This window comes from Aotus nancymaae, unplaced genomic scaffold (assembly GCF_030222135.1).
Source record: "Aotus nancymaae isolate 86718 unplaced genomic scaffold, 86718_ANA_hifiasm-v0.15.2.pri h1tg000059l, whole genome shotgun sequence".
NCBI classification, from domain to species: domain Eukaryota; kingdom Metazoa; phylum Chordata; class Mammalia; order Primates; family Aotidae; genus Aotus; species Aotus nancymaae.
In genome coordinates this window covers 55,840,198-55,863,036 of record NW_026988473.1, presented here as the reverse complement: position 1 = coordinate 55,863,036, position 22,839 = coordinate 55,840,198, and the positions used below count along the sequence as shown (strand labels likewise).

The window sequence follows — 22,839 nt, the reverse complement described above, 5'->3', positions numbered from 1 at the left end:
TTTTTTTTAGACAGAGTTTTGCTCTGGTCTCCCAGGGAGTGCAATGGCACGATCTCGGCTCACTGCAACCTCCTTCTCCACACCACACCTGGCTAATTTTTGCATTTTTAGTGGAGATGGAGCTTCACCATGTTGTCCAGGCTGGTCTCAAAATCCTGACCTCAGGTGATCCACCCACCTCAGCCTCCAAGAGTGTTGGGATTACAGGCGTGAAGCCACAGTGCCCAGCCTATTAAGCAGTTTTAAAGGCAACTATGACTAACACTGTATGATTTAAAAGGGTAAACACTCATAAAGCTGAAACACATTGTAAGTCAATTATTACAGTATAAATTCAATTACCTACGTCCTAAAATGTTAGCAAACAACTAAACCAATTTCTGAAATATTTTCAAACCAAAAAAAACCTCTAGGCTGGACGTGGTGGCTCATGCCTGTAACCCTAGCACTTTGGGAGGTCCATATGGGACCAGCCTGGCCAATATGGTGAAAGTCCATCTCTACTAAAAATACAAAAATTAGCCGGGTGTCATGGCATGCACCTGTACTCCCAGCTAATTGGAAGGCTGAGGCAGGAGAATCACTTGAACCCAGGAGGTAGAGGCTGCAGTGAGCAGAGATCATGCCACTGCACTACAGCCTGGGCAAAAGAGAGACTCCATCTCAAAAAATAAATAAAAATAAATAAATAAATTTTAAGAACTGTGGGAAAACTCCTACTTCATAAGTTCCCTACTATGTTAACTTTTCATCGAATAATTCATCTTAAAGAAAAGGCCTGTTATTTCCCATCGTCTGTCAATCTGGTCAGTACGACACCCTGTTAGGTTCCCAAAATATCCCATTTATATCTACTTTATACTGTGCATTATAAATTATTATAATTTCTTGAATATACATATATATATATATTTGGCTCAACAGATTGTAAAGGCTTGGTAAAATGGTTTATGGCTTACTGTTTTCTGTATGTAGCACATCATTAAGTTCAACATTTATTGAACATTCACTTAGTTATTTCTACTACCTAATGCAGTGCTTGGCACATGGTAGAGAAAGCAGTAAACTATAAAAAGATAAAAAGGAGTGAGAGTGAGTGGGAGGAAAGAAAAAATGGGGAGGGGGAGAGTGGTTCCAATTTACTATACTACTCAACAAAGTAATACTGCTAATACCAAGAGATGCTTACCTTGAACACTCTTTCAGACAAAATGAGAGGATTTCATCAAATAACTAGATTAGAGACCTAAAGGATTCATGATATGTTTATGAAGAATGCTAAAGTTAAGTTTTTATTTACTCTACTCACACAAACAGATTTCAAAGCTACAAGATAGCAACTAAGTGGTCAAAGGAAAAGGGAATTACTATGAAACTATGGTTAAGTGGCTAGAACACCCTATATATAAATTTTGTTAAAGTAGAAGTAATTGCAATAAACTCCCCAAAGCTGTCTGTGTACTTATTCTTCTGGATACCTTGGCAGATCAGGTATCCTTTTAAAGCCAGTCTTGGAAAGAAAAGCATACTTAAAAAAAAAGATGGCTCAGAAGTAATTGAGCAAAGGGAAGAGAAAGCCTACTGTCTATGGAAAAGAAAGGCATGTATAAGAAGCAGTAGCCAACTAAGACACCATTTTAACTCTCCCTTTCCTACAATATAATCTCTTGAAGACAGGATCATATTTGTTTCTAACGGCACGACCCCTTACAAATACTAACTACACAGATCATATCTGTAAAATGATTGTCTAAATATATGGAGGGTGAGGTTTCACAACTTTTGTTGTGAAACCTTCAATGACCTGAGATATCTCAAAAGACTATTCCTCATAATAGGGCTGTCAATACCTAAAGATACAGCATCGCTTAATTCAGTAGGAAAAGTAAGATATATCAAGACACCCTTATTCAACAGAGTGAATAGCAAATCCAAGGTCAAACAGATATTTAAATAATTCACGCTATTCTCTCAGACAAATAATTTGATTCAATATAACTACTATTGTGGCCTGCCTGAAAAAGAACTAGTTTTCTTTTTTTTTTTTTTTTTTTGAGACGGAGTTTCGCTCTTGTTACCCAGGCTGGAGTGCAATGGCGCGATCTCGGCTCACCGCAACCTCCGCCTCCTGGGTTCAGGCAATTCTCCTGCCTCAGCTTCCTGAGTAGCTGGGATTACAGGCACGCGCCACCATGCCCAGCTAATTTTTTTGTATTAGTAGAGACGGGGTTTCACAATGTTGACCAGGATGGTCTCGATCTCTTGACCTCGTGATCCACCCGCCGCGGCCTCCCAAAGTGCTGGGATTACAGGCTTGAGCCACCGCGCCCGGCCAAGAACTAGTTTTCTAACTGTAAAGAATGTTTGAGGCTGGGCGTGGTGGCTTATGCTTGTAATCCCAGCACTTTGGGAGGCAGAGGCAAATCACTTGAGCCTAGGAGTTCGAGACCAGCCTGGGCAACATACTGAGACCCTCTTCTTCACAAAAAATAAAAATAAAATACATTAAAAGCATATGGATTCATTGGATCAATTTAGAGAGCTGCCATTTTATTTCAAATTAAAGTAATATGAAACAAAATTTTCTTCTAAACCCTGATCCCTTTTATTCTTCAAAAAAGTTTTTAACTTATTTAGGCAGGGTGCTGTGGCTCCTTGGCCTGTAAGCCCAGCACTTTGGGAGGCCAAGGCAGGATACTCATTTGGCCAAGAATCTGAGACCAGCCTGGGCAACAGAGCAAGATCTTGTCTCTCTCTAAATAAATAAATAAATTAATTAATTAAATTAGCTGGCATGATGGCATGCACCTGCAGTTCCAGCTACTTGGAAGGCTGAGGTGAGAAGGATTGCTTGATCCCAAGAGTTCAACCAGCCTGAGGAACATAGGAAAATCTCAGAAAAAATAAAAATAAAAAAATTATGACTTATTTGAATGGATTCACTGAGTGAACAATGCTAAGTTTCTGAGCAGGCCAATTAGCCTGCCTTGATGCTACTGAACACAAGTTACTCTTCAGTTATAAGGCTAAGGTAAAAACCTACGTGTATCTCTACCTGACTGTCAAAAGCCTGAAAAGCCTCAGATCTTTAAACACAGTTTTGAAACCTGATTGCACATTTCAACCACCTGAGGAGAAGCATTAGACTATAAATATGCCTGAGCCCCATGCCAAATCTGTGGAATCTAAGTCAAGCTTACCGGGGCATTGATGCAGCCAGCTGGAAACTGAATTCCAGACCAGGATTTTGAAACTAATGTTCTAACCACAGAACAAAATATTTCTGCAACTACCTTAATACATCTGTGTGACTAAGGTTTATCTGCCAACATTTTCTCTAACCTAAAAGGTTTAGGAGAGAAGATCACATGAAAATTTAGTTACCTTTATGTTTCCTGGTTGCTTAGACTTGCTTTTTTTTGTGTGTGTGTGACGAAGTCTTACTCTGTCACCCAGGCTGGAGTGCAGTGGCATGATCTCTGCTCACTGCAACCTCCACCTCCCAGGTTCAGGCAATTCTCTTGCCTCAGCCTCCCAAGTAGCTGGGATTAGAGGCATGCACCACTATGCCCAGCTAATTTTTGTATTTTTAGTAGAGATGGGATTTCACCATATTGGTCAGGCTGGTCTCGAACTCCTAACCTTGTGATCCTCCTGCCTCGGCCTCCCAAAGTGCTGGGATTACAGGTGTGAGCCACTATGCCTGGCCTTACTTGCTTTTTTTTAAGAGCAAAAGCAAGGCTTAAGAACCAACTGGAAAGAAGGGGACTGAGGATATCATACAAAAGGTAGTGGAACAAATGTGACCATTTAACAAAAAAACACACATCTACCTAAATACCTAAAGAAACAGGCCTGCCTTCCCCAAGAAAAAAAGTTGAAGTTGTATAATCAACCTCTTTAAGGGGCCAGGTGATAGTATGCAGTCACCTTGACACAGAGATAAGACTGCTGTCTGTTTCCAGTTTACTCAAATGGCTCAAGTAGTTTCCCCATGCCAAGTAAAATGTAGGGTCTTTGGTGCCAATAACAAACTACTGGCATTTCCCATCCACCTCACTTGAGTCACTGAGTAATAAATATTAAAAAATTCTCTAAAGTCTCACATTTCTGTTCCAACATACCAAGCTCAAGGCCTTCAAAAATAATGCAAGTAAACAAAACCTAAAGTCTAGACATCTAAATACCTCTATCCATTTCTCTCATTTCTGCTCTTCCCAACCAAAAGGTCAAAGACCATTTCCACTTCCTCAGTCAAAGCTACTTGCCCATTTTAGGCCAGGCACAGTGACTCACACCTGGAGTCACCAGCACTTTGGTAGGCCAAGGTAGGAGGATCACCTGAGGCCAGGAGTTCGAGACCAGTATGGCCAACATGGCAAAACCCCATCTCTACTAAAAATACAAAAAAAAACAGATGAGCGTGGTGGTGTGCACCTGTAGTCCCAGCTGCTTAGGGGGCTGAGGAACAAGACTGCTTGAACCTGGGAGGTGAAGACTGCAGTGAACCGAGACTGCACCAGTGCACTCCAGCCTGGGCAACACAGTGAGACTCTTTCTCAAGAAAAAAATAAAAGAAAAAAAAAAGTTACTTGGTATCTCTTTTTGCTAGAACCTTCTTCTTTTTTGGGTGCTCAATTTTTCAAAGCATCTCACATACACAAGTGTCAATATAGGAGCTTATAGTTATTTTTCTAGTATTTGTATTCTGCAATTAAAGAAAATGGAAACTACTGATTGTCAATATTACATTTTCCTGTGTGGCCATAAATGAAGCTTTTCTTTTTCAGCTGGGCCAACTAGAAAGATGTAACTTTGAGATCCTACATATTACTTTGTTATAGAAAATAAGGCCATCTGACTTTTGTCCTAAGAAATATATATATGTTTATGATAAATATATGTATATGATGTAAGATTATAAAAAATTAGGAAAGAAGGAGATGATACAAAGCATATGACAGACAAAATGAATATGGATAACTGGAAAACCACATCTATTTATAATAGCATTTCATTTTGTCAATGGAGATTTCTTAGGGGTATTCTAACTGCTACAAAGATTAGAAACATAAAAGTCAATATATTTCCATTTTCCCTCATTTATCATGCCCTCCCTCTCCCCCTGTACGCGCAAACATGTACATACACACATTCTCCAGAAATGCCTCCTAGGAGATTATTTAATAAATCATAAAAACCACACATTTCAGCAGCCATAATAATTATAGCATGGAAAATTCCAAAGGTCTAGCTTTCAGCAGCAGAGAGGTAGAGGATACTTTACAAAGAAATCCCGTATCAATGATACAAATAATTGCAATAAACAATACAGGCCCTAATCTCCCCAAGCCAAATAATTCATTTACATTTCAAAACTGTCTATTTTCATAAAGATTATGTATTAAAATACAAATATCAAGGTTACCTGAAGTATAAACAAACAACTTGAAAAAATGGAGATTAAAAAACCTTCCAGAAAGCTAATTTAACTTATAAAAAACCATGGAGGTAAAGAAAAAGATTAAACTGCACATAGAATTTACTGTGCATGAACCCACATGAGCAAATCTTAATCACTGGAGAAGAAAGGGTTTAAGAATGACAATCTGTAAAGAAATGATCCAAACAGCAAGATAATTCTTTAAATTTCTCAAATAAAAAGACAGATGCCTGCATGACCTCACGCCCTCCCTTGTACTTGTTTCAACGTGACTGCCAATGTTTGTACTCTTCAAAGTTCCAAGGGTCATAAAACAGCTTTGTATTAGCTGAGTGACTTGCTTTCAACTTCTGTATCATGGATTCCATTCAAATTCACTGTCCTTTCTCTACCTGAGGTGGAGGTGCAGGTTTGCCATTAAGAGCCATCTGGAAAGGGGTAGTCTGCCCTGCAGGAGGCAAAGGAGCAGTCTTCAACTTCTTTGTACTAGTTTTAGATGGATGCTCCTCCTCCTCCTCATCAGAATCCTGAAGGCCATACTTAGAAAAATGGGAGACCTAAGGAAGAGAAGAACCCCACAAAATCAATTTAAACATTATGCTTTCACGATACCTGCCTTTGCAGTCTTGTAGCATTACTTTGAGAAAAAAAGAAAAAAGGGAGTCAAAGTATTTAAAGCAAAATGTCAACTATCACACTTTTCTTTTTCTAAGATTTAGAAGATGTGTGATGTATGTACTAGTTGCTCATACTAGTATAAAGATTACATAATATACATTAAAATGTCATTTAAAATGCTATTAATGTATGAAACTTAATCCAAAGACTTATTATTTTCACAGACATATATTGCCTGTTACCCTCTATCTACACAGGGCCCTTAACATGTTAAGTAATCCAACCAGCCTAGAATGAGAGGAAACGATTGGGTTAAACTATTAAGGACAATCAATCTTTTCTTCTCCAAAAATCTTTAAAAGTAAAAATGACAATTACACAGAAAGAGTTGATCCAATAGACCACTGCCTGTTGAATTACTGAAGTCCCTAATGATTATAAACATTAGAAATACTACTACACTTGGCCGGGCGTGGTGGCTCACACCTGTAATCCAAGCACTTTGGAGGCCAAGGCGGGTGGATCGCCTGAGGTTGGGAGTTCAAGACCAGCCTGACCAACATGGTGAAACCCTGTCTTTAAAAAAATAAATAAATAAAATAAAATAAAAAAAAGAAATACTACTACACCTTAGAAATGTATTAATAAATGCTCATAGGAGGTGGGTAGAGGACTTGAATCATGTGCCCAAAGAGTTTATAATAGCTCATTACTGCTGCACTTTAACTAGGTGTGTAGTTTGGAGCAAATCATAATGTATCTACATCTCTTTCCGAATTTATAAAAATAAAGAGAATATGGCCCGGGGCAGTGGCTTACACCTATAATCAGTACTTTGGAAGGCCAAGAAGGAAGACTGCTTGATCCGGGGAGTTGGAGACCAGCCTGGTCAACATTAAGAAATCCCATCTTTACAAAAATTTTAAAAAGTAGCCAGGCATGGTAGTGTACGCCTGTAGTCCCAGGTACTTGGGAGGCTGAGGCAGAAAGATTGCTTGAGCCCAGAAGTTTGAGGCTACAGGGAGCTATGATCCCACCAATGCACCCCAGCCTGAGCAACAGAGCAAGACCCTCATCTCTAAATAAATAAATACACAGACAGACAGACAGACAGACAGACAGACAGACAGACAGACAGACAGAATGAATTTAGGAAAGGATCCCTTCCAATATCAACATTTTGTGACTGCAAATATAGTTAGTTTATAAAGGTTTGAACTGGGTTAAATGACTATACCTTAAACACCCAAGAACCAGTTTCAGGCCGATATTCTTTAAACTGAGCTCCCTGTTTCCTTGAAACTGCTTCCAATCTTCCTTCATAGTTCATATCAGCAAGGCGATCTGGGCTCTTTATTAAACAACGAGATGTTTTATCTGTTGGCCAAACTCCATCCAATGTAACTTCAGCCTTCCTGTAAAACATAACCAATTGAAGTAAAAATGCTTCATATAAGACCAAAAAGCCACCTAACACATAAATAGTGAATAATGATAACTATGTTGCCTTGGAATTATTCTGCATGTGACATAAACTTGAGTTTTGCCCCATAAGCTTAAGAGCAAGGAGTCACTCCTACACGAACACAGGAGTATCTGGTTCTAGAATCACAGTGCATTTATTTCAAATTACCACGGTACATCAATTATTTCCAATCTAATTTTCATAACATTTAAGCTAGGGATCACTAAGTTATTTAAGTCACAGTCGAGTGGTATGACCCAAGTCTTCTGTACTAAATAATAAAAAACAGCTACTACCCATTTACTAAAAACAAACGCTTGGAAAATGAAGTATCAAGAATATCAGTGTGAAGATCACTACAAGACTGGTAGTATACCACTTCTGATATTAATACCAGATTCAAGTGCTATATCCTATTCATTTTGTATGCCTTACACCTGAACACAGTGACTACTAGGATGTAACACGCAGATGCTGCTTTCCATTTCCTGCTTCCCCCAGCCCCTGGCAAATACCACTCTACTTTGTTTTTCTAAATTTGACTTCTAGATACCTCACAAGTGGAATCGTGACTGGCTTACTTCATTTAGCATGCCCTCAAGGTTTGTCCATGTTGTACTGTATGTCAGAAATTTGTTCCTGAGGCTGAATAATATGTATTTTTTAATTTTTAAAATAAAAAATATGGCCAGGCGCAGTGGCTCACGCCTAATCCCAGTACTTTGGGAGGCTGAGGTGGGCAGATCACGAGGTCAGGCGTTTGAGACCAGCCTGGCCAATATGGTGAAATCCCGTCTCTACTAAAAATAGAAAAATTAGCCCGGCATGGTGGCACGTGCCTGTAGTCCCAGTTACTCGGGAGGCCAAGGCAGTAGAATTGCTTGAATCGGGAGTAGAGGTTGCAGTGGGCCGAGATAACGCCACTGCATTCCAGCCTGGGCAATAAAGTGAAATTCCGTCTCAAAAAAAAAAATAAAAATAAAAATAAAAAATAAAAAATATGGAACACTTCATGAATTTGTGTGTCATCCTTGTGCAGGGCCCATGCTAATCTCCTCTGTAGGCTGAATAATACTTTACTACATGTATATACCACATTTTGTTTACCCATTCACTTATCAATAAACATTTGGGTGACTTTTACCTACTAGCTGTTGTGGAAAGTGTTACTATGAACATAGGTATACAAAGATCCTGCTTTCAATTTTTTTGTAAATATACCCAGAAGTGGAGCTCCTGGATCAGACAATTAATTCTATTTTTAACTTTTCCGAGAACCACCATACTGTCTTCCATAGTAGCTGCACTGCTATACATTCCCACCAATGGTGCACAAAGGTTCCAATTTCTCCACATTGGCAGACACATGCTAATTTGTTTCTTATTAGACTAAGTCTCACTCTGTCACCCAGGCTGGAGTGCAGTGGTGCAATCTTAGCTCACTGCAACCTTCACATCCCAAGTTCAAGCGAGTCTTGTACCTCAGCCTCCCAAGTAGCTGAGTGTGTGCCACCATACCCAGCTAATTTTTATACTTTTAGTAGAGATGGAGTTTTGCCATGTTGGCCAGGATGGTCTTGAACTCCTAGGCTCAAGCGGTCCGCCCATGTCAGTCTCCCAAAGTGCTGGGGTTATAGGCGTTAGCCACTGCGCCCAGTCAATTTTTTTCTTCTAGTAACCATCCTAATGGGTATGACATATCATTGTGGTTTTGCTTTGCATTTCTCTAATAATTAGTAATGTTGGGCATCTTTTCATGTACTTCTTGGTCATTTGTATATGATCTTTGGAGAAATGTCAAGTCCTTTGCCAATATTTTCTTTTTTTAGAGACGGGGTCTCCCTCTCCTGCCCAGGCAGGAATGAAGTGGCATGATCACAGCTCACTGTAATCCTAACTCCTGAGTTCAGCTGAACCTCCTGCCTCAGCCTCCTGAGCAGCTAGGCCTATAGGTTTGTGCAACCATGCTCAATTACTTAAAAAACCTTTTTTGCTGATACAGGGTGTTGCCATTTTCTTGAATTCCTGGCCTCAGGCAATCCTCACTTCTCTGCCTCCCAAAGTGCTGGAATTATAGGCATAAGCCACTGCACCCATCCTCTTTGCTCACTTCTGAAATGGGTTACCATTTTTGTTATTGCTGTTGAATTGCAGCATTCTTTATATGCTGGTTATTAACTCCTTATCAAATATGATTGGCATATATTTTCTCCTATTTAGGTTGCCTTTTTACTTTTACTTTTTGTCTTTTGCTGCGCAGGTTTTCAGTCTGATATAGTGTCATTTGTCTATTTTTGCTTTGGTTGCTTATACTTTTTGATGATATATCTGAGAAATCATTGCGAAAATAAATGTTATGAAGCTTTTCCTCTGTGTTTTCTTCTAAGAGTTGTACATTTTTTAATCTTACATTTAGGTATTTTATCCATTTTGAGTTAATCTTTGTATATGGTGTAACTTCACAGTTTTGCATGTGGATATCCAGTTTGCCAACATCCTTTGTTGAAGAGACTGTCTTCTCCCCATCAAATAATTTTTTTTTTACTTTTTAAATGTATGCGCCCTTCCACCCTACACCCAAATAATTTTTATACCTTAATGAACACCATTTGAGGCTGGATGTGTTGGCTTACACCTGTAATCTCAACACTTTGGGAGGTCAAGGCAGGCCAAAAGCTTTCAGCTCAGGAGTTTGAGCTCAGCCTGGGCAGGCAACAAGGCAAAACCTCATCTCTACAAAAAGTACAAAAATTAGCTGGGTGTGGTGGTGCATGCCTGTGGTCCCAGCTACACAGGAGGCTGAGTCAGGAGAATCACTTGAACCTGGGAGTCAAAGGTTGCACAGAGTCATGATCATGCCACTGCACTCCAGCCTGGGTGACAGAGCAAGACTCTGTCTCAAAAATCATTTGACTATATAGATGAAGTTTTATTTCTGAGCTCTCTTATTATATTCCATTGGTATTTATGTCTATCTTTATGCCACTACCATATTGTTTTGATTATTGTAGATTTATAATAAGTTTTGAAATTGGGACATGTGAGACCTCCAAATTGTTCTTTTTTGAGAGTGTCTGGGTATTCAAGGTTTCTTGAAATTCTGTATGAATTTTTCTATTTTTACAAATCATGCCACTGGGATTTTGATAGGGACTGCATTAAATCTGTGCATCATTGTGGGTAGTATTGACATTATAACAATATTAAGTTTTTTCTTTGGAGTTTAACTCTGTTGCCAAGGCTGGAATGCAATGGGCGCAATCTGCAACCTCCACCTCCCAGGTTCAAGCCATTCTCCAGCCTCAGCCTCCCGAGTAGCTGGGATTACAGGTATGTGCCACCACGTCTGGTGAATTTTTCTATTTTTAGTAGATGTGGGGTTTCACCATGTTGGCCAGGCTCATCTCAAACTCCTGACCTCAAGTGATCAGACCATCTTGGCCTCCCAAAGTGCTGGGATTACAGGTGTGAGCCACCGCACCGAGCAGAACAATATGAAGTTTTCTAACTCATGAGTATGGTCTGTCTTCCTTTTATCTGTGTCTGGTTTACTTTCTTTGAACAATCTTTTGTAGTTTTCTATAAACAAGTCACTTACCTCCTTGGTTAAGTTTATTTGTATGTATTTTATTCTTTTTGCTACTACTACATACGTGAAATGTTTTCTACATTTCTTTTTGTTCATTGCTAAAGTACAGCAGTGTAACTGATTTTTGCATTTTGATTCTGTATCCTGTAATTTTACTGAATTTGTTTATAACTAGTAAGTTTTTTTGTGTGGCATCATTAGGGATTTCTACATAAGAATATGTCATCAAAGAACAGAGATAATTTTGCTTCTTTTCAAAACTATTAACTTTTATTTCTTCTTCCTGCCTAATTGCTCTGACTAGGACTTGCAGTAGTATGTTTGAGAAAAGTGGCAAAAGCAGGCATCCTTGTGTTGCCTTGTCTCAGAGAAAAAGCTTTCTGTATTTCAAAGTTATGATATCAGCTGTGGGTTTTTCATATATAGCTTTTATTAATGTTGAGGTAGTTTCTTTCTGTCCCTATTTTGTTGAGTGCTTTTTTGTAGTTGTTGTTGTTGAGTGCCTTTATTATGAAAGGGTGTTGAATTTTGTTAAATACTTTTTCTGTATTATGAAGATGATGATGTGGTGGTACTCCTTTATCTTGTTAAAGTGGTACGTTTCACTGATTTTCACAGGTTGAGCCATCCTTGCATTCCAGAATAAATCACATTTGGTTGTGATGTGTAATTCTTTCAATATGCTGTTAAATTCTGCTTCCTAGGGCTCTGTTGATGACTTTTTCATCAATATATTCATCAAGTCATCTGTAGTTTTCTTTCCTTGCAGTTTTTTCTTTGGCTATTGAATAGGGTAATGCTTGCCTCACAGAATGAGTCTGAAACTATTTCCTTCTCTTTAATTTTTTGGAAGAGTTTGAGAAGGACTGGTGTTAATTCTTCTTTAAATGTTTAGAATTCACCAATGAGGCCATATGATTCTAGGTTTTTCTTTTTTGACAAGTTTGTGATTACTGAGTCAATCTCCTTACTAATTATTGGCGGGGCATGGTGGCTCACACCTGTAATCCCAGCACTTTGGGAGGCAGAGGTGGGTGGATTACTTGAGGTCAGGAGTTCAACACCAGCCTGGTCAACATGGTGAAACCCTGTCTCTATTAAAAATACAAAAATTGGCCGGGCATGGTGGCAGACGCCTGCAATCCCAGTTACTTGGGAGGCTAAGGCAGGAGAATCACTTGAAGCTGGGAGGCAGAGGTTGCGGTAAACTGAGATCGCGCCACTGCACTCCAGCCTGAGCAACAAGAGCAAAACTCTGTCTCAAAAATAAAATAATAAAACAAAATAAAATAGAATCTAAGGAATATTTTAAAAAATTCAATAAATAATAAAATCAGGGAAAAGGAGTTCAAAATCCTAGTGCAGCATTTCTTTGCCATTTACACTTTTAAATCAAAGTAGAGAAACAAAAAATGTACTCTACAGTAAGTCAGGAAAACAAGCTACAGAGGCATATATCTGAACACATTTATGTTTACAGAAAAACAACTGTGATTTAGGTGATTATTTTCTGTATGTATATAAACTCTTACCTATTTAGCCCTTCACCCACAGGTGGTTTTTGGTTATCATCTACGTAGACAACTACTTCTTTCCTTCGGATATGCACAATATCATCCAAATTTAGATTTGTCAAATTCACATCTCCTTCAAAATAGATTGAACCATAACCTATAAATCAGAGCAAATAGTTAAAAATTCATTCTGTATGAAGGCAAATACCTGCTTTACAACTATAGTGATTCAACAATCACAAGGAGAAAGCAGTTTTAAATATTAGTAATTTAAACCATTCAGGAATTCCTAGACTGCTAAGAATGGGGACTTAGGGAGTAACATCAATTACATTGTTATCTGATTTAACATCTGTATTTTTCTTTTTCTTTTTTTTTTTTTGGTAATGTGTTGCTTTGCTGACCAGACTGGAGTGCAGTGGTCCTGGCTGACTGCAGCCTCAACCTCCTAGGCTGAAGGAATCTTTCCACCTCAGCCTCCCAAGTACGCATCACCATACCTGGCTAATTTTCTCTACTTTTTGGTAGAGATGAGGTCTTACTAGGTTGCCAAAGCTAGTCTCGAACTCCTGAGCTCAAGTGATCCTCTCACTTTGGCCTCCGAAAGCACTAGGATTACAGGCGTAAGCCATTGTGACAGGCCTAACATCTGCATTTTTACAAAAATTCCATTAGCTTCAAAACAACGTTCTTAAATCTCTTCCCATTTATCTACAAGGCTGCTATATAAACAAACTTTAGCACTTGGCCTGTTGTATGGGTTAAAATGCCTGAGCTCTTTTTAATATAATATAACATGGTAACATTCTCCACAAGAAAACTATCAGTAATAACTTAGTAACATGAAGTTGATGCTAAGTGTTACACATCTCTTGGCTATTATTCAATTTTCTCAGTAGTTCTTGCTATTTCCAGTATTTTATTTAATTACAAAAAATTAAAATGACCCAAATAGTTACTAGCACCAAACAGGTATACCTAAGCCCAGATAATATTATGTGGTTCTGTGCTTCTCAAGAGGCTGAGGCAGGAGGAATGTTTGAGCCCAGGAGTTGAGACCTGCCAGGCAACGTAGCAAGACTCCGTCTCAACAGACAAAAAAAAAAAAAATCTACACAGTTGCAGTCTTTCTTGTTTTATTACTTATCAAAGTATCTAAGATTCAGGCCAAAGTGGGCCGAAATGTAGAAAAACCACAGATGCAGCTATCGAGAGCTTCCCCGAATTACAAAAACAAGGTGCAGCTCTCGGGTTTAATCACTAAGTGCTAAACTCACACTTACCTTTCCGACCAATAGTGAAGTCAGAGACAATGCACTCTCCTTTTTCATTGGTAATTTTAGCAAGGTCATCCATAGATGGAATAGTATAGTAACCAACCTTAGTGAGAACAATACCTGTAACCAAAAACAAACAAGCAAAGAAAAAAACACAGAAAAAAAAAACCCTGAAATAATCAGCAACTAAATCATCATATAAAGAGAAAATATATAGGAATGAAGAATTTTTCCAAACTGCTTTTCTACCAAACATGATTCCTAGGAGAAGCTGTGTGTATGTGCGTGTGTGTGTGTTACAAAAAGCTTCATGGGGCCTGGTGCAGTGGCTGATGCCTGTAATCCCAGCACATGATTCCTAGGAGAAGCTGTGTGTGTGTGTGTGTGTGTGTGTGTGTGTGTGTGTGCGCGTGTGTGTGTTACAAAAAGCTTCATGGGGCTGGGTGCAGTGGTTCATGCCTGTAATCCCAGCACGATTCCTAGGAGAAGCCGTGTGTGTGTGTTTGTGTGTGTGTGTGTGTGTTACAAAAAGCTTCATGGGGCCGAGTGCAGTGGCTCATGTCTGTAACCCCAGCACTTCGGAGGCCAAGGTTGGGGGATCATTAGGTCAAGAGATTGAGACCATCCTGGCCAACATGGTGAAATTCCATCTCTACTAAAAATACAAAAATTAGCTGGGCGTGGTGGCATGCGCCTGTAGTCCCAGCTACTCTGGAGATTGAAGCAGGAGAATTGCTTGAACCCAGACAGAGGTTGCAGTGAGCCATGATCATGCTACTATACTCTAGCCTGGCAACAGAGCAAGACTCAGTCTCAGAAAAAAAAAAAAAGCTTCATGGTCAAATGAGGTGTGTATTTGTTTTAAAAAAGCTTCATGGTCAAATAGGTTTGAAGAACATACATATGATATATCAGAGACGCTAAAAACTTGCAATAAGCAGTCTATCTATTAAACTCTGCTTAACCTCGTGTTTTTCCAGACTTAACCACAGAACATTCTTTTCAAAGAACACCCATTAACATCCTGGACTATAAAAGGCATCCCATAAAATAATCTGAGAAAGGCTTAATCAGCTTTTCCTTTTATTTTACCTACAAGGATACCAAAACCCAAAGTAGATATAAAACTCCAAACCCAATACTTCTTGTTTTATAGCTTGTTTCCCATACACCTCTTGCATCTTTCAAATTTACACCCCCAAATAGAGCTAAAAGGAAGATAAAAAATCAGGCCAGGCAAGGTGGTTCACACTTGTAACCTGACCACTTTGGGAGGCCAAGGTGAACAGATCACTTGAGGCCAGGAGTTCAAGACCAGCCTGGCCAACATGGCAAAACTTCATTATCTATCAAATATACAAAAATTAGCTGGGTGTGGTGGCACATGGCTGTAGTCCCCCAGCTACTCAGGAGACTGAGGCACAAAAATTGCTAAACAGAGGAGGCAGAGGTTGCAGTGAACTGAGATTGCGCCACTGCACTAAAGACTGAGCAACAGAGCAAGACTCTGTCTCAAAAAAGTAACTGATATTTGATGGCCAAAGGACAAGAAATACTAGGCCAGGCACAGTGGCTCATGTCTGTAATCCCAGCACTTTGGGAGGCCGAGACGGGCAGATCACCTGAGGTAAGTCTGAGACCAGCCTGGCCAATATGGTGAAACCCCATCTGTAATAAAAATAGAAAACTTAGCCAGGCATGGTGGTGGGTGCCTGTAATTCCAGCTACTCAGGAGGCTGAGACAGGAGAATTTCTTGAACCAGGGAGATGGAGGTTGAAGTGAGCCGAGATTGCACCACTGCACTCCAGCCTGGGCAACAGAGTGAAACTCTGCCTCAAACAAAACCAACCAAACAAACAAACAACAAAAAAAAATTATTAAAATAGAAAAAAAAAGACCAAAATAAAAAAAGAAGAGAGGTGAAAAACTCGAGGGAAGTAGTAGAACACTGGTATGCTTGCTTATTCTATTCACTCCTTGTCCCATTTGTAGTTAGATATAAGGCTAACTTGCTCTCTAAGAGAAAAGTATTTCAGGCCCACATCAAATCAAACTCCAGCCTCCAGCAAACACCCACTTGTATACTTGCTTCTTGGGAAGGGAACTCTAAATTGGGTGGCAGCAAACAAGGTAAATTAGAAATAATATAATACTTCCTATTAAAAAGATATTTAGTAGCATGATAAATTCATGTAGCTATACATACAAAAATACAGATTAAACACCTGGAATTCTTTTTAATTTTTTAGGAGACAGGATCTTGCTCTGTTACCCAGGCTAGAGTGCAGTGGCATGATGATAGCTCACTGCAACCTTGAATTCCTGAGCTCAAGTGATCCTCCCACCTCAGCTTCTGTAGTAGCTTGACAACAGGTACGTGCCACCACACCTGGCTAATTACTTTTATTTTTAAGTTTTTTGTAGAGATCAGGTCTTGCTATGTTGCCCATACTGGTTTCAAACTTCTGGATTCAAACAATCCTCCCACCTCAGCCTTCCAGAATGCTGAACCACCATACCCAGGCTACCTGGGATTCTTAATGTCAAAGTACAAAGTTCTTTCCTTAGGATACCAAGTGACCAAATATATACGTGAAGGCAATAAGAAAACTAAATATAAATTTTGCCAACACTTCAAGAATACTGTAAAACACCCAAAATGGGCTTGGCATGGTGGCTCATACCTGTAATCCTAGCACTTTGGGGGGCCAAGGTAGGAGGATTGCTTGAACCCAGGAATTTGAGATCAGCCTGGGCAACAAGGCGGAAAAAAAAAAAAGATGCAAAAATTAACTGGGTGTGATATTACATGCCTATAGTCCCAGGTACTTGCGTGGCTGAGGTGAGAGGATTACCTAATCCCTGGAGGTTGACGTTGCAGTGAACCAAGATTGTGCCACTGCACTCCAGCCTGGGCAACAGAGTGAGACTCTATTGCAAAAACAAAAAACAAAAAACCAACAACAATAAGCAATCTACCCTAGTTTACAAAGCTAGGGAAAATATCAGGATAGACTCTGGCTATAAAATTTGGGTTCTTCAGACTATACCAGGACAATTAAAGATGTATAATTTTAATACTCTAAAGGTCCAAAGAATATGGAAACTTGGAATCAACTAAAGCATGAGTTAAAATTGTTTAAATATTAAACTCTCCTATGTGAGATCATATAAAATAATACTTAAAATGTCAAACAGCTGACTTCCATATGTTGAATACTTGCAACAAGCAAGTCATCTTAAATGACTGGTAAGAGATTAAATATGTACCAATCTGAACCTGACCTGCCGGATGCATATGGTAAGAATTATTTTCTATTTCTTCTCGGTCATCCTGAAGTGACTCATCATGAAAAGACGTTTCTTCACTGCTTCCTTCCAGCCCATTTCGCAAAGCAGCACGCATGTTTAATGCAACAATGGTATCATCCACACTGCTGCTGTTGTGTTTATTTCCAGCACTTTCTGGGGTTTGAGGAATAGGTTTGGCAATAGGGTTAGTATAAAAACGTGACACAAGGGAATCTTCATCTCCATCCTGCTGGTGATTCTCATCAACAGGTTTGCTCAGGAAACTAAATCTGAAAAGGAAAAAAAGAAGTAATACCTTAGCCTCCTGTAGTAGTAATAACAATGATAATAAGTAACTCATACTGAGCTTTTACTAAGGGGTGCCTGGCAATGTTCTAGATAGTTACATGTATTAAAAATTCAGTTAATACTTACAGCAGTACTGTAAAACAGATAATTACTGTCTCTATTGTATACGCTCCTATGTGAGATCAAATAATTGGTGGTTAATTTTAAGATAAAAAACTGAAAAAAAGTTAATTTTTAAGATTACAATCAACAAAATGTTAGAAAAACACTTTGTTAAATAAAAAAAAAGAAAAATCACACTAGAGTTTTGTCCAAAAGAAAAAAACAGGAGTGCAAAGGTGTCTATACAAGGGGTTTCTTTTTTTTTCTTCTTTTTCCTGATATAGCCCTCAGGAGGCCCTCAGAACATGTACAACTACATAAGGATTTTTACTGAAGGACTGTTTTGAGTAGAGGAATACCAGATAATCTAAATCTCCGCTAACAAAGAACTAGTCGTTATCTTACATTCACAGTAATGACTTACGTAATCATTAAAAAAGAAGAGACAAATATATTCATACAGACAATGGAAAGGCATTTCTAACAAAATAAATGGAAATAAGCAGGTTACAGAATATATCATTCATGCATAATGTTTATATTATAAAACATATTCATAAATAAATTTTGGCTGGGTGTGGTAGCTTACACTTGAAATCCCAGAACTTTGGGAGGCCAAGGTGGGCCGATCACCTGAGGTCAGGAGTTCGAGACCAGCCTGACTAACATGGCAAAACCCCATTTCTACTAAAAATACAAAAATTAGCCAGGTGTAGTGGTGCATGCCTGTAGTCCCAGCTACTCAGGAGGCTGAGGCAGAAGAATCGCTTGAACCCAGGAGAAGAGGTTGAAGTGAGCTGAGATCTTGCCATCGCACTCCAGCCTGAGCAACAAGAGCAAAACTCTGTCTCAAAAAAAGAAAGAAAAAAAAAAAAGAAATTTCTAAAATGAAAGAATATAAGCACTTTGGGAGGCTGAGACAGGCGGATCACTTGAGGTCAGGAGACCATCCTTAGCTAAAATGGTGAAACTCCGTCTCTACTAAAAATACAAAAATTTGAAATGTAATCCCCAGTGAAAGAAAAAAAAATTAACCAGGCCTGGTGGCAGGCAGGAGGCTGAGGCAGAAGAATCGCCTGAGCACGAGAGGCGATCCTGGCTAATGCCACTGCTCTCCAGCCTAGGCAACAGCGCCAGACTCCGTCTCAAAGAAAAAAAAAGAAAATCGTCACAGACAAAATATCCCTTATTTTAAAGGGCTAAGGGGTGTCAAATGCATGCTAACCCTGTCCAAAACAAGATACAAAAACAACAAAATGTTCTGAAACACCAAATCAGAACTCCAATAATTTTAAGGTTAAATGAATTTAATTTCTCATTAGTGCTCATAAGCTGTAATACTTCTATGCAACATTCACCAAACTTACTAAATTTTCATAAATTCCTAAGAATGTTTTCAAAATGAGACTATGACTCTATTCAGAATAACTCAAAACAGAATTCAGTGTACCTCTCTCCATTTTCTGGATATTCAGATGGTGAAGCTAGATTTTCTGAATCTCGATTAACAGGAGAAAAGAGACTGCTATTATTAAGGTTCTTCAAAACCAACTTCTTAATGCTCTTCCTATAAACAAGGAACCAAAGAAAAAAAGAAAAAATTACTCAGGCATACAGCTATGTCCCAGACATTATCTTAAAAACTGGAGTCCAACGATGCATGTTTGCTCAACTCTTGTACACTTAATAATAACCTAACAAATTTCAAAAACGCTTCCTAGGACCGTATAGCCAAAACACAAGGCATCAAATACATTGCACTCCAGTGTTTATAAGAATAAAGCTAAACACCTTCAAGTCAAAGGGGAATATCACCTTCAAGTCAAAGGGGAATATCCCCTTCAAACTATCCTCCTCCCAACCCCCTGAGCACTTTATCCAGACACTTTGTTCACTCATCACATTATGTTTGTATTTCAATCATCAGTATACACATCATCTCTCTAAATGCTTTCTCTCTCTTTTGGCAGTATGAATATATGGCTGTTTCACCACAGAGTTCATTGTGCTGTCTTAAACGAAAAAGGTAGACATTTGCTGACTAAAAAGTTCTTTTTCAGCCAGGTGCAGTGGTTCAATCCCGTAATCCCAGCACTTTGGGAGGCTGAGGCAGGCGGATCACGAGGTCAGGAGCCGGGCATGGTGGTGTGTGCCTGTCATTCCAGCTCCTCAGGAGGATGAGGCAGGAGAATCGCTGAGATTGCCACCACTGCACTCCTGCCTGGGCGAGAGAGCGAGACTCCATCTCAAAAAAAAAAAGTGTTTTCTTTCTTTCTTTGGTTTGTCCAAAGCGAAAGAAACAAGGTTTTTCGCCAGGTTGCCCAGGCTGTTCTAACTTAACCTAATGTAAGAGCACTGTACTCATTCGCTACAGAGTACACGTTCTTTTCAAGTACACATGGAACACGGTAACAAACAGTGTATTGTGGTAATTCAGGCAAGAGATAGTGGTGGCTTGTATCAGGCTAATAGCAATGAATGCAGTGATAACTATTTAGATTCTAATATACATGGTAGAATCAAGATCATTTGCTGATATCTTAGATGAGAAATGTGAGACAAAGTCAAGGAAAATTCCGAAATTTCTAACCTGAGCAACCAGAATGACAGAAATGCAATCATCTGAGATAGGTTTTGGGTGGAACAGGTTTGAGAAAAAAGAGCAAGACTACAGTAATGGACATGTTGATTTTTCAAATAAATGTCTTTCAGACATTGAAGTGAAGACATAGAGATATAAGAATATATATAAGAATCCTGAGTATGGGAGAGAGGTCTGGGCTGGAGATAAAAATTTGGGAATCATCAGACTATAGATGACATTTAAAGCCATAAGAATAAATTGAAGCACTTTGGAAATTAAGCATACATAAAATGTGATCAATAACTGAGCCAAGGGCACTCTAATTTACAGAAGACTGAATGAAGAGGAACAAGTAAAGGGGACTAAGAAGCAGCAACCAGTGAGGCAGGAAGAAAACCAGGAAATTGTGGGGTCCTGGAAGACAATTATTAAAGTGAATCAAGGAGGAGGGACAAGATCAACTATGTAAAATGCTTCTGGTATATTAAGACTGTTGATAGGTGGCTGGGCACGGTAGCTCATGCCTGTAATCCTAATAACACTTTGGGAGGTTGAGGGTTGAGCCTAGGAGTTTTGAGACGAGCCTGGGCAACACAGAAAGAACTCATAGCTACAAAAACTAAGGAAAAAAAAAATTAACGGAGCATGTTGGTGTTGGCCTGTGGTCTCAGCTACTTGGAAGGCTGAGGTGGGAGGATCGCTTGAGCCCAGAGGTCAAAGCTGCAGTGAGGTATGATTGCATCACTGCACTCCAGCCTGAGCAATGGCATGAGACTGTTGTAACAAAAAAAACGACATTTGACAGCAACATCACAGAAGTGAATCCAATGAGGTCAGATGGTATTAACAGCAAAATATATGCCTTCCCACCTTAATCCTTTCTATTTGTATATTTGAAAATCCTAAGCCCTGGTGAAACTGACCTCTGAGCTACTGACCTGATGATTGGACCAGTGCAAACCCTTTTACCTTCTCTATTCAAAAGCAGTGTATAAAATGCCAGGACAAGGCCGGGCATGGTGGCTCATGCCTGTAATCATAGCACTTTGGGATGCTGAGGAGGGTGGATTACCTGAGGTCAGGAGTTTGAGACCAGCCTGGCCAACATGGTGAAACCTTGTCTTTACACAAAAATTAGCCGGGTGTGGTGGCACGCACCTGTAGTCACAGCTATGAAGGAGGCTGAGGCAGGAGAATCGCTTGAACGCAGGAGAATCGCTTGAACCCAGGAGGCGGAGGTTGCAGTGAGCCAAGATCGCGCCACTGCACTCCAGCCTTGGTGACAGAGCAAGACTCTGCCTTAAATAAACGAACACATAAACAAAATGCTAGGGCCGGGCACGGTGGCTCACCCTTGTTTGGGAGGTCCAGGCGGGCACATCACGCATTCAGGAGATCGAGATCATCCTGGTCAATGTGGTGAAAACCTGTCACTACTAAAATACAAAAAATTAGCCAGGTGTGGTGGCGCCCGCCTGTAATCCCAGCTACTCTGGAGGCTGAGGCAGGGGAATCGCTTGAACGCATGAGGCAGAGATTGCAGTGAGCCAAGATCACACCACTGCACTCCAGCTTGGCGACAGAGCAAGATTCTGTCTCAAAAAATAAAATAAAATAAATAAAATAAAATGCTAGGACAGACACAAATAATACACAGTCCCTGGCTTCAAAATAATTTACTGATATTCTAAGAAACATGCAAAATTAGACTTTCCATCTTTTGTGATGTAGATTACTGTATTTTTAAGGAAAGAAAGTTGCATGTGATGTTTTTAACTTATTAATACTCATAGAGAAAGAATTAGGAGTGATAAAATTTGTTTGTTCTCCAACACTTACAAAAGATTCCCCCCCAAAACACCACTCTTTTCTTCTGACTAGAAAAGTACTTGTTGAAAAAGCCTGTGTGTTTGTGTGTCTAGCCATCAAGACACATATCTAGAAAAATAAACAACCAAGAAATAAAATGCCGTTAACATTCCCTTTCCTGAAGTTAAACAATGTTAACAGTTTGGTGTTTAATTTTTCTCAGGTTTTTGTTCCATGCATATATCAACACTCTGGGTTTTATTTGCTCTAAAGCATCATTTCAGTGTAGTATTCTATGCTTATTAACAACTTTTCCACATACTTTCCTGTATTTTCTTTTCTGTGTAATTATTTTATTTTTGGTTCTATATTTGTATAAAATTATAATGTATTTTTAAAAAATAGGCTGGGCATGGTAGCTCACACCTGTAATTTGGGAGGCTGAGGTAGGCAGATCACCTGAGGTCGGGAGTTTGAGACCAACCTGACCAACACGGAAAAACTCCGTTTCTACTAAAAATACAAAAAAAAATTAGCCAGGTGTGGTGATGCATGCCTGTAATCCCAGCTACTTGGGAGGCTGAGGCAGATGAATCACTTAAACCTGGAAGTCGGAAGTTGCAAATCACGCCACTGCACTCCAGCTGGGCAACAAGAATGAAACTCCATCTCAAAAAAAACAAAACAAAGCAAAATAAACAGAATCTTCTTAATCTATTTGACTATTTTGAGTTTTAAGAAAAAAAAAAGTAGGCTAAGCACAGTGGCTCACACCTGTAATCGCAGCACTCTGGGAGGTCAAGGTGGGAGGATCGCTTGATGCCAGTTTGAGAGCAG

General features: G+C 39.3%; 1 protein-coding gene and 1 pseudogene across 3 annotated transcripts in view; both read right to left on the bottom strand.

Annotated features, from left to right (window-relative positions):
* The window catches only part of NUP98 (nucleoporin 98 and 96 precursor), a 114,711-nt gene that overhangs the window by 38,454 nt on the left and 53,418 nt on the right, over nucleotides 1–22,839 (bottom strand). For all 3 annotated transcript variants that reach the window (XM_064365245.1, XM_064365246.1, XM_012456849.3), the window contains exons 15-20: nucleotides 19,060–19,176; nucleotides 17,193–17,488; nucleotides 13,913–14,026; nucleotides 12,648–12,786; nucleotides 7,299–7,476; nucleotides 5,836–6,000 (exon numbers count right to left, since the gene is read on the bottom strand). In XM_064365245.1, coding sequence (XP_064221315.1) covers nucleotides 5,836–6,000; nucleotides 7,299–7,476; nucleotides 12,648–12,786; nucleotides 13,913–14,026; nucleotides 17,193–17,488; nucleotides 19,060–19,176 — 1,009 coding nt within the window. The remainder of the gene's footprint in view (nucleotides 1–5,835; nucleotides 6,001–7,298; nucleotides 7,477–12,647; nucleotides 12,787–13,912; nucleotides 14,027–17,192; nucleotides 17,489–19,059; nucleotides 19,177–22,839) is intronic.
* Nucleotides 8,521–8,633, bottom strand: LOC135270279 (U6 spliceosomal RNA; annotated as a pseudogene).